The sequence below is a fragment of the Pleuronectes platessa genome, chromosome 7, assembly GCF_947347685.1.
Source record: "Pleuronectes platessa chromosome 7, fPlePla1.1, whole genome shotgun sequence".
NCBI lineage: Eukaryota > Metazoa > Chordata > Actinopteri > Pleuronectiformes > Pleuronectidae > Pleuronectes > Pleuronectes platessa.
Window position 1 is genome coordinate 509,518 of NC_070632.1, and position 11,148 is coordinate 520,665.

The following is an 11,148-nucleotide window of genomic DNA, read 5'->3' on the forward strand; positions in this document are numbered from 1 at the left end:
GGTTAAGTGTTAGGAGTTAGGGGTTAAGTGTTAGGTGTTAGGAGTTAGGAGTTAAGTGTTAGGTGTTAGGAGTTAGGGGTTAAGTATTAGGTGTTAGGAGCTAGGGGTTAAGTGTTAGGAGTTAGGGGTTAAGTGTTAGGTGTTAGGAGTTAGGAGTTAAGTGTTAGGTGTTAGGAGTTAGGGGTTAAGTGTTAGGTGTTAGGAGTTAGGGGTTAAGTGTTAGGAGTTAGGGGTTAAGTGTTAGGTGTTAGGAGTTAGGGGTTAAGTGTTAGGAGTTAGGGGTTAAGTGTTAGGTGTTAGGAGTTAGGGGTTAAGTGTTAGGAGTTAGGGGTTAAGTGTTAGGTGTTAGGAGTTAGGGGTTAAGTGTTAGGGGTTAGGAGTTAGGAGTTAGGAGCTAGGAGTTAAGTATTAGGTGTTAGGAGCTAGGGGTTAAGTGTTAGGAGTTAGGGGTTAAGTGTTAGGTGGTAGGAGTTAGGGGTTAAGTGTTAGGAGTTAGGGGTTAAGTGTTAGGAGTTAGGGGTTAAGTGTTAGGTGTTAGGAGTTAGGGGTTAAGTGTTAGGTGTTAGGAGTTAGGGGTTAAGTGTTAGGGGTTAGGAGTTAGGGGCTAGGAGTTAGGAGCTAGGGGTTAAGTGTTAGTAGTTAGGGGTTAAGTGTTAGGTGTTAGGAGTTAGGGGTTAAGTGTTAGGTGTTAGGAGTTAGGGGTTAAGTGTTAGGAGTTAGGGGTTAAGTGTTAGGTGTTAGGAGTTAGGGGTTAAGTGTTAGGGGTTAGGAGTTAGGAGTTAGGGGTTAAGTGTTAGGTGTTAGGAGTTAGGGGTTAAGTGTTAGGAGTTAGGGGTTAAGTGTTAGGGGTTAGGAGTTAGGAGTTAGGGGTTAAGTGTTAGGGGTTAGGAGTTAGGGGTTAGGAGTTAGGAGTTAGGGGTTAAGTGTTAGGTGTTAGGAGTTAGGGGTTAAGTGTTAGGGGTTAGGAGTTAGGAGTTAGGAGTTAGGTGTTAGGAGTTAGGAGTTAGGGGTTAAGTGTTAGGTGTTAGGAGTTAGGGGTTAAGTGTTAGGGGTTAGGGGTTAAGTGTTAGGTGTTAGGAGTTAGGGGTTAAGTGTTAGGAGTTAGGGGTTAAGTGTTAGGTGTTAGGAGTTAGGCGTTAAGTGTTAGGGGTTAGGAGTTAGGGGTTAGGGGTTAAGTGTTAGGGGTTAGGAGTTAGGGGTTAGGAGTTAGGAGTTAGGGGTTAAGTGTTAGGGGTTAGGAGTTAGGGGTTAGGAGTTAGGAGTTAGGGGTTAAGTGTTAGGTGTTAGGAGTTAGGGGTTAAGTGTTAGGGGTTAGGAGTTAGGAGTTAGGAGTTAGGAGCTAGGAATGGACGTGGACCTGGTCTCGGGTGTTGCGTGTTAATGTTCACTGCACAGATTAAAACATGCAGTAACATCGGCCACTAGGGGTCTCACTCGGCTTATCTCTTTATATACAAGTTATTGGATCGTGATCCCTGACTCCAGTGTCAAGTTCCACCAAAGCGCCCCCTGGTGGAGAATGAGGGGAAAGCGGAGAAAGAGTAAATGATGGTTTCACATTCGTCCTCCAGTGTTTAAAGTCAAGTAGTGAGGGTGGACAGTGAAGGACTGGACAAAAGGTCTCCGGGCTGGACGCAGAGACAGACGCTGCTCTGTGAGACAGCAGCTGAGCGTCTGTCTCAGCCTGGAACCGATAGAGACCACAGAACAGTCAACCAGTCACAAACCTCAGTCATAGTGTTAACACTTTAAAATGCTGCATAGACATTGATGCTGAAGTTATTTTATAATATATCATATCATACAATACAATACAATATAATATGTTATAGTATAATATTATATAATATACGAACACCACAGCACTTTCGTCACCATGTTACTTGTGTAGGAATGAAAGATGTTTATCAGTGGAGACACATGATGGATTCAGCAGATCCACAGTGAGACGAGACCTTTGCTGTACATGAACACTGATTGTTGGAGGAGGAGGAGGACGTTAGCTCAGACAGGGAGTCTTTGTGGGCCCCCGGACAAAGAGCCACTCTCAGTGCACTGCCCTCCTCCTCAGAGGGAGTTCAGTGACAGTGGAGCTCCGACACCAAACCAGCCGGACGCTCTGCTGCTGAGCTCCGTCCTCCCGTCTGCTTCAGGTCCAACTGTGAGAAGACATGAAGCTCTGCCTCGGACTCCTCCTGCTGCTCTGCTGTGGGACGCTTCATCTGGGTGAGTCCACACGGGATCCACATGGGATCCACACGGGATCCACACACATGATCCAAACACATGATCCACACGGGATCCACACAGGATCCACACACATGATCCAAACACATGATCCACACAGGATCCACACACATGATCCAAACACATGATCCACACGGGATCCACACAGGATCCACACACATGATCCAAACACATGATCCACACGGGATCCACACAGGATCCACACACATGATCCACACACATGATCCACACGGGATCCACACGGGATCCACATGGGATCCACACAGGATCCACACACATGATCCACACACATGATCCACAAGGGATCCACACGGGATCCACACGGGATCCACACAGGATCCACACACATGATCCACACAGGATCCACACACATGATCCAAACACATGATCCACACACAGGATCCACACACATGATCCACACACAGGATCCTGTGTGGATCCACATGGGATCCACACAGGATCCACACACATGATCCACACACAGGATCCACACACATGATCCACACACAGGATCCACACACATGATCCACACACAGGATCCTGTGTGGATCCACATGGGATCCACACAGGATCCACACACATGATCCACTGATTGTCTGATTGTTTGAATATATAAAATTGCACACATATAATATTATAAATTATATTAATTGTGTGCGTTCCTGTGTGTGTGTGTGTGTGTCTGAACTAAACCTGAGTATTGATGCATCTTTGACCTGTCAAAATAAAACACATCATTTCCTGTTGATGGTTGATCTCAGTAAAAAGTCAAACCAGCTTCTTCTTCTGCAGCTTCTGGACTTCGCTGCTACAAATGCTCAGATTACACCGGACGCTGTGAGAACGTCCAGGAGTGCACGTACGAGGACTCCTGCATTTCTCTGAGTGAACGAGGTCAGTGTTCAGAATAATTCAGAATCATTAACAGTTAAAAGAACAGAAAACTGTCGTTCAGTCATTCAAACATACAAGAAACAACATGGCCTCCAGTAAAGCACAAATGAAATGTTTCCAATAGAGCACAGTTCTGTTTGAAGGTCACATGAAGATCAGACGAATGATGTTTTCCTTAAAGATTCTAACTCAGCTCATTTCTCTGATTCCACTTCTCAGTTGATGTTAGTCAGGATTTTAAAAGCTACTGAAGCTTCATCCACACAAATAGGTTTTAATCTAAACACAGATCACGTGACCACTCACTCACTGGTCCTGTGTGTGATGGTGTAAACAGAACAACATCTGGCGTCCTCCTCATAATTACACGTATGTATAATACATGTATATGTGTGTGTGTGTTCCTTGCCTCCAGGTGGAAAGACCATCCGTCAGTGCATCAGATACACAGACTGTGATAACTCTCGCCTCACCCAGATGTTCCCGGCAATCTCCGGCTTCACTTACCGCTGCTGCAGCAGCAACCTGTGCAACTCCAGCCATGCTGTCACCGTGGCCACGCCCCTCCTGGCGCTGCTGGGGTCGCTGCTGAGCAGCTGGTCCTGTTGGACCTGCTGATCAGCTGGTTCTGTTGGACCTGCTGAGCAGCTGGTTCTGTTGGACCTGCTGATCAACTGGTTCTGTTGGACCTGCTGAGCAGCTGGTCCTGTTGGACCTCCTGATCAACTGGTTCTGTTGGACCTGCTGAGCAGCTGGTGCTGTTGGACCTCCTGATCAACTGGTTCTGTTGGACCTGCTGATCAACTGGTTCTGTTGGACCTGCTGAGCAGCTGGTCCTGTTGGACCTCCTGATCAACTGGTGCCATTGGACCTGCTGATCAACTGGTGTTGTTGGACCTGCTGAGCAGCTGGTGCTGTTGGACCTCTTGATCAACTGGTTCTGTTGGACCTGCTGAGCAGCTGGTCCTGTTGGACCTCCTGATCAACTGGTTCTGTTGGACCTGCTGATCAACTGGTTCTGTTGGACCTGCTGAGCAGCTGGTCCTGTTGGACCTCTTGATCAACTGGTTCTGTTGGACCTGCTGAGCAGCTGGTCCTGTTGGACCTCCTGATCAACTGGTGCCATTGGACCAGCTGAGCAGCTGGTCCTGTTGGACCTCCTGATCAACTGGTGCCATTGGACCTGCTGATCAACTGGTTCTGTTGGACCTGCTGATCAGCTGGTTCTGTTGGACCTCCTGATCAACTGGTTCTGTTGGACCTGCTGATCAACTGGTGTTGTTGGACCTGCTGAGCAGCTGGTCCTGTTGGACCTCCTGATCAACTGGTTCTGTTGGACCTGCTGAGCAGCTGGTCCTGTTGGACCTCCTGATCAACTGGTGCCATTGGACCTGCTGATCAACTGGTTCTGTTGGACCTGCTGATCAACTGGTGTTGTTGGACCTGCTGAGCAGCTGGTCCTGTTGGACCAGCTGATCAGCTGGTGCCATTGGACCTGAAGACGCTGCGGCTCAATGAACTGGTTCCTGATCATTACTGATGTTTTGTGAAGTTAACAAGAACTAAAGTGAGAGTTGATGTTTGTTTTTGGTCGATTCTGTAACTTCCTGTTTCTCAGATTAAAAACTTTTTTACATTAGATTAACAATAAACAAACAAGTCAAAGTTAAAGTGTGTTTCTGCATCACGTTCATGTTGTCATCAGAGTCACCACACGGAAACAAGGTAACGTATGATGTCATCTTCTTCAACCACTTTCTTCCTGTGACAAACACGAGGCTGAGGTGACGTCACTAAACGAAAATCACGATTTCACAGCGACCACTAGGTGGCGCTATCACTGCATACACATTCAAATATTTGCTCAAAAGATATTTTTGGCCTCTGTTGGTTGTGAACTCACAACCAGTGGATCACTGAGTCAGCAGCTCAACCCACTGATCCAATCAAATACACTTAAAATATCATTGACAGTTGTTTATTTAAAGAGTTCACCAGTTCCCCTCTGAAAAAATAATGTTTGAGTCCTGCCCTCACCGGGACTTGAACTCACCACCTCTGACTTCCTGTCCATCTGCTTTACCCATCACCCTAAACATAATGTTGACCAATACCTGTGAAGTTTAAATATAAAGGATCCACTGTCTGCTCCCCCCGAAATGTGTGTGCGAACCAGTGGACGAAATTCTTATAAAAATGATAGCACATACAGTTTGAATCCAGACTTGATCAAAACTTCTTGACCAGAGTTAAAACAGTAAACTGTAAAAACACTGGACTGGGATCGACTCTTTGCTCCGTCACAGACAAACTTCATCCAACTGGTTCAGAACAGAAAGACCTCTGGTGTCACTTGTATTATATAGAAACAGTTTGAGCAGTTTATCATTTTCTATGATAGAAGCTGAACAGTTGTTGACGTGGTTCCTTTGCTCTTTGTCATTGTTCTTCTTCAGAACTCCATTACCTTTGCTGTGAGTCTGTATCATCTCTGGCTGCATGTGCTGTTGTGACAGTTCAGCTTCACACTGAGGGGGACAGAGATTTAGAAACAAGAGTCTGAGTCTCTGAAACAACCTGAGGAAACAAAGCAGGCTGAGTCAGAAGCTTCCTTTAAATACATGGTTTTTATTCCATTGAAAAGATTTGTTAACATTTTTCTGGAAACTTTTAAAAACATGAATCTTACAACCTGAGCTGTTGTGAGCTGAATGTGACAGTTCCCAGTGCAACTATTCACTTTGGGAGTGATGACACATAAAAACCCACAACCAGCTCCTCCCAGTCAGGACATGTGACCAGTGAACAACAAGCTGTGAACTGTGGGAGCTGAGTCACTGCAGGGAGTGAACGAGGGGGAGGAGCAGAGATCTGTTTCTGTTCAGAGGAAGTGAATCTGTTCTTCAGTCTCTGGCAGCAGCTGAAATGGCGCAGCAAGAAGTTCACCTGGACAGAGAAAGATTCTGCTGTTCGATCTGTCTGGATCTACTGAAGGATCCGGTGACTACTGTCTGTGGACACAGCTACTGTAAGAGCTGTATTAACACCCACTGGGACAATGGGGAGGAGAGAGGAATCTACAGCTGCCCTCATTGTAGACAGTTCTTCACACCGAGGCCTGTCCTGGGGAAAAACACCATGTTAGCTGATTTAGTGGAGGAGCTGAAGAAGACTGGACTCCAAGCTGCTCCTGCTGATCACTGCTATGCTGGACCTGGAGATGTGGCCTGTGATGTCTGCACTGGGAGAAAACTGAAAGCTCTCAAGTCCTGTTTGAATTGTTTGGCCTCTTATTGTGAAAAACACCTCCAGCCTCATCTTCAGTCAGCTCCATTGAAGAAGCACAAGCTGGTGGAGCCCTCGGAGAAGCTCCAGGAGAACATCTGCTCTCGTCACGACGAGGTGATGAAGATGTTCTGCCGCACTGATCAGCAGTGTATCTGTTATCTCTGCTCTGTGGAGGAACATAAAGACCACGACACAGTGTCAGCTGCAGCAGAAAGGACTGAGAGGCAGAGAGAGCTCGGGCTGAGGAGACAAACAATCCAGCAGAGAGTCCAGGACACAGAGAAAGACCTGAAGCTGCTTCAACAGGAGGAGGAGGCCCTCAATGGCTCTGCTGATAAAGCAGTGAAGGACAGTGAGGAGATCTTCACTGAGATGATCCGTCTGCTGGAGAAAAGAAGCTCTGATGTGAAGCAGCAGATCAGATCCCAGCAGCAAACTGAAGTGAGTCGAGTCAGAGAGCTTCAGGAGAGACTGGAGCAGGAGATCACTGAGCTGAAGAGGAAAGACCAGGAACTGAAGCAGCTCTCAGACACAGAGGATCACAACCAGTTTCTACACAACTACCCCTCACTGTCACCACTCAGTGGATCTACACACTCATCCAGCTTCAGGATCCGTCCTCAGAGGAACTTTGAGGACGTGACAGCAGCTGTGTCCCAGGTCAGAGGTCGACTACAGGACATTCTGAGTGAGACAGAGAAAAAGATTTTAAAGATTGTGTCTCAAGTGGATGTTTTACTGCCACAACCAGAGCCACAGACCAGAGCTGACTTCTTAAGATATTCACAGGAAATCACACTGGATCCAAACACATTTAACGATCTTATATTAACAGATTCAGAATCAGAATCAGAATTAGATTCAGAAGTATTTGATTGCCTACAGTATCTGAGGGAAACAGAAAAGTAACACGTAACACGTATGAGTGAAGATCAGTCTTATTCTGATCACCCAGACAGATTCACTGATTGGCCTCAGGTCCTGAGTAGAGAGAGTCTGACTGGACGTTGTTACTGGGAGGTGGAGATGAGGAGATGAGGAGAGGAGGAGGAGTTGGTGTAGCAGTCACATACAAGAATATCAGCAGAGCAGGAGAATCACGTGGATGTGGATTTGGACACAATGATAAATCTTGGTCATTATATTGTTATAGAAACAGTTATATCTTTTATTACAACAGCATCGAGACTCCAGTGTCAGGTCCTGTGTCCTCCAGAGTAGGAGTGTACCTGGATCACAGTGCAGGTGTTCTGTCCTTCTACAGAGTCTCTGACACCATGACTCTCCTCCACAGAGTCCAGACCACATTCACTCAGCCTCTCTATGCTGGAGCTACGGTTTATTATCCTGGAGACACAGCTGAGTTTTATAAACTCAAATAGACTCGAGTCAAACGCTGACCTTCCTTTATCACACATATTCAGTTCTCACTTTGTAAAGACAGAAATCTATAATTACACTGACATGAATGTGTTTGAAAGATGTAATGATGCTGTGTTTTTCTAAATCAATGTAGAAATCAGGTTGTGTGATGTTTTAGAACCTGTGTTGATCCTGATCCTCATCTATGAGCTGATTGTTTGTTCTTTTCCACGTGTGAGACGGAGGTGAAACAAACTGATTGTGTGTCCATGAACTCACTGAACAGACTTCACTGGTCCAATCAGTTCATTTTGAGTCTGAGTGAAGATTTGTGACAAATTTGAAGAAAGTCCCCGAGGCGGTCTTCACAAGAATATGATGCGCAGACGGACAAACTGCAGACATACTTCCACTGGCCACTAGGTGTCTCCCCTGGGGAGAACATGTAGTGACATCATTGTCGGAGGAGAAAAAACCTGCTGCTCCAAATTCATCTGGAATTTATCACAGTTCAAAACTAATCATCAGATAAACAATGTTTAAAGTTGATCTGTTAATATAAAACATACCTTGAGAGCTATTTTTTATTGTTTTGATTTGTTTTTATTATGTGTTAATGTCATCAGAGGAAAAATACACATGTAACTTAACTCTGTTTTAAAATAATAAAACCTCAATCTTCAATGCTTCTTGTTCTTGGAGGAAAATTAAATATACATATAAATATATCAAGAAAGTACAAAAAATTGTTTTATTAAACCTGATAAATAAACTGTCAGACAGACTATACACAACATGAAAATAATGAGTGACTCCCTGGTCTGATACTAATATTTTCATACACTATTGATAATATTCATCATTACTCCTCAATAGGTTTTACAGTTTACATGAAATTATATCAAAGGAGGAAACGCAACAACTTGACTTTACGTCTCATCCTGAAGTTTAATCAGCGTCGTCTTTGATCTGTTGAGTTTTCATCATATTTAGGACAAAATAACTTAATCAAATAAAATCCAATTAGATAATCGTATATTTTTCGTATATATATCTTATATTCATCGTATATGTGTAGTGTATTTATTGTATATCTATCGTTTATACTCCTCAGTGGACTCAGGGCGTCGGAGTCGATCAGATGTTGACATGTTGTCCTGGTCTCAGTCACTCATGTCTCCCAGTCCGTCCTCTTCCATCTGTCGTCCAATGACCTCCAGCTGCATCGTCTTCTTCTGTCCCTTCTGCTCCACCACTCTCTCCAGTTTCTCTGATTGGGCATACCAGGGCTGAGGGGCGGAGCTATCGCAGGCCCTGCCTCCTCGGCGGAAACCTCCTCTGCCGGCTCGGACCAACCCCCACCCCTGCAGCTGCGCCTCGGACCCCCCCTCCTGGACGCCTCTGGTCTGGTCCAGCTCCTTGGCGCTGAGAGACGACATCCGGACGGGAACCGTGTTGCCGAACTTGGAGTAGTCGACGCAGTGGCGACCGTCCTCCTCCGTTATGATGGAGACGAAGCGCCTCCCCCACAGGATCTCCTCGGGGGTGTAGGAGGTGCGGGCCTGCATGGTGATCCCTGTGGTCTCCACTACGCCTAAAGAAAGATAGAGAAGAAGAGTTGGTGCTGAACCCTGCATCTCACGCTCAGCTGCTCTTTTACAAACTTAAATTCTGCTTCATCCATGATGAGAAAGATAAAGTAAGATCAGAAGATCCTCGGCAGTGACGGACAGGTGTCACTGTGACGCCACATGGATCTGGGGGAGCTCCTGACCTTCCAGGATGACGATGATCTCCAGGTCCTCGGCCGCCAGCGACTGGGCCGAGAGCTCGTACAGGGGGCTCCCTCTCTCCATGGTGTGGCTGATGATCAGAGGAGAAACCAGGAAGATGCCGTTGCTCCTCAGAGGGTTCTCCACCTGGATGTCCAGCTGACACACCGGGATCACCTCGCCCTCCGCCGTGACCGTCCGCCGGATCACCTGCAGGGAAACGCATACATGCAACTGAGGAGGAGAATCAAACCTTCGCCTCTTTGGTGAACTGTGGCCGTGCTCTTACGCAGGAACACCAGGAGACCAGGACCTGCTCAGCATCCAGCAGCTGCTGATGAAGACCAAGCGATATGGCTGAAAGCTCTTACCTGCAGCTGGACAGTGGCAGAGATGATCATACTTTTCCTCAGGTCTCCGACTCTGAACATGAAGGTCGGCCGACCGTTTCGAGGAGCGATGACAGCGTTCCTGGAGAAGATGAGTGTCTCTGCGCGGCGGTTGGCCTGAGCCGTCTTCATGAAGACGCAGCCGAGCATAACGGCGTTGATGATGAGCCCCAGGATGTTCTGGATGATCAACACGGTGATGGCCAAGGGACACTCCTCCGTCACCATCCTGCCGCCGAAGCCGATGGTCACCTGTGGAGGATGGGACACAGCGGATGAGACACATCGCTACACCCTGGTCAGGCAGAGACGCTCACAACACCTCCCACCTGGACTTCTATGGAGAAGAGGAAGGCCGAGGTGAAGGAGTGGATGGCTGTGACGCAGGGGACAGGGCCCGGCTTGCCGTCAGGGTCACGAGGCTCCAGGTCTCCATGGGCGAAGGCCAGGAGCCACCAGATCATAGCGAAGAGCATCCAGGAGCAGAGGAAGGCTGAGGTGAAGATGAGCAGGGAGTGCTGCCACTTCAGGTCCACCATGGTGGTGAAGACGTCCTGCAGGAACCGACCCTGGAAGCCACCATGAAGACCAAGGTGAGTAAACCTGAGTTGCCTGAGTTTCCAGTGTTGACGTGGGAACATGTCTGGTTTTGTGTAAAAACAGCCCCCCCCCCCCCCCCCCCCCCACACACACACACATTACACGTGGACCTATAGCTACAGGTTGAGCAGCATGAAGCTAAAACCAGAGAACATTTGAGGTCTGATGAATCCCCTGAGTCCGACATGATGACAGAAGCAAAGTCAGGTGTCTACCTGCTCCATGATGTTCTTGTGGGCCACGTTGCACGAGCCGGTCTTGGTGATGAAGCGAGCTCGCTGAGATCGAGACCGGCTGCGGTTCGGCTGGTTCTGGTCCTCGGCCAGACGGGTCAGCAAGAAGCCGTCCGGCAGGAGACCCTTCCTGGCCAACATGACGCTGCTGCTACACAAACACACACTGATGCACACACACACACACATTAACACACACACATACACACATACACACATTAACACACACACACACACACATACACACACACACACATTAACACACACAAACACACACACACATTAACACACATACACATTAACACACACACACAAACATAAACACACACATACAAATACATCAACATACACGTATACACAAAC

The 11,148-nt window shown here is 47.2% G+C and overlaps 3 protein-coding genes across 3 annotated transcripts; 2 read left to right on the top strand and 1 right to left on the bottom strand.

Annotated features, from left to right (window-relative positions):
- Positions 1–2,087: 2,087 nt before the first annotated feature.
- On the top strand, positions 2,088–3,759 carry LOC128444023 (CD59 molecule (CD59 blood group)). The gene is made up of 3 exons (XM_053426310.1): positions 2,088–2,226; positions 3,040–3,141; positions 3,557–3,759. Exons 1-3 carry the CDS (start codon positions 2,172–2,174, stop codon positions 3,757–3,759), a joined length of 360 nt encoding a protein of 119 aa, XP_053282285.1. The 5' UTR covers positions 2,088–2,171.
- Positions 3,760–5,974: 2,215 nt separating this feature from the next.
- LOC128444074 (E3 ubiquitin/ISG15 ligase TRIM25) lies at positions 5,975–9,054 on the top strand. The gene is made up of 2 exons (XM_053426372.1): positions 5,975–7,089; positions 8,906–9,054. The coding sequence occupies exons 1-2, from the start codon at positions 6,067–6,069 to the stop codon at positions 9,002–9,004; spliced, it is 1,122 nt and encodes a 373-aa protein (XP_053282347.1). The 5' UTR covers positions 5,975–6,066; the 3' UTR covers positions 9,005–9,054.
- On the bottom strand, positions 8,470–10,926 carry kcnj11l (potassium inwardly rectifying channel subfamily J member 11, like). The gene is made up of 5 exons (XM_053426373.1): positions 10,768–10,926; positions 10,282–10,521; positions 9,935–10,204; positions 9,566–9,773; positions 8,470–9,385 (listed from the first exon to the last, which is right to left on the bottom strand). The coding sequence occupies exons 1-5, from the start codon at positions 10,924–10,926 to the stop codon at positions 8,955–8,957; spliced, it is 1,308 nt and encodes a 435-aa protein (XP_053282348.1). The 3' UTR covers positions 8,470–8,954.
- Between the last annotated feature and the right edge of the window lie 222 nt (positions 10,927–11,148).

Coding starts and splice junctions, on each gene's coding strand:
- kcnj11l (XM_053426373.1), bottom strand. CDS start 10,926: ATGTTGGCCAGGAAGGGTCTCCTGCCGGACGGCTTCTTGCTGACCCGT. Junction 9,774..9,934: donor CTGCCACTGTCCAGCTGCAG/GTAAGAGCTTTC, acceptor GTTTCCCTGCAG/GTGATCCGGCGGACGGTCAC. Junction 9,386..9,565: donor GATCATCGTCATCCTGGAAG/GTCAGGAGCTCC, acceptor ATCTTTCTTTAG/GCGTAGTGGAGACCACAGGG.
- LOC128444074 (XM_053426372.1), top strand. CDS start 6,067: ATGGCGCAGCAAGAAGTTCACCTGGACAGAGAAAGATTCTGCTGTTCG. Junction 7,090..8,905: donor TGACAGCAGCTGTGTCCCAG/GTCAGAGGTCGA, acceptor TATACTCCTCAG/TGGACTCAGGGCGTCGGAGT.
- LOC128444023 (XM_053426310.1), top strand. CDS start 2,172: ATGAAGCTCTGCCTCGGACTCCTCCTGCTGCTCTGCTGTGGGACGCTT. Junction 2,227..3,039: donor CTGTGGGACGCTTCATCTGG/GTGAGTCCACAC, acceptor CTTCTTCTGCAG/CTTCTGGACTTCGCTGCTAC. Junction 3,142..3,556: donor CATTTCTCTGAGTGAACGAG/GTCAGTGTTCAG, acceptor CCTTGCCTCCAG/GTGGAAAGACCATCCGTCAG.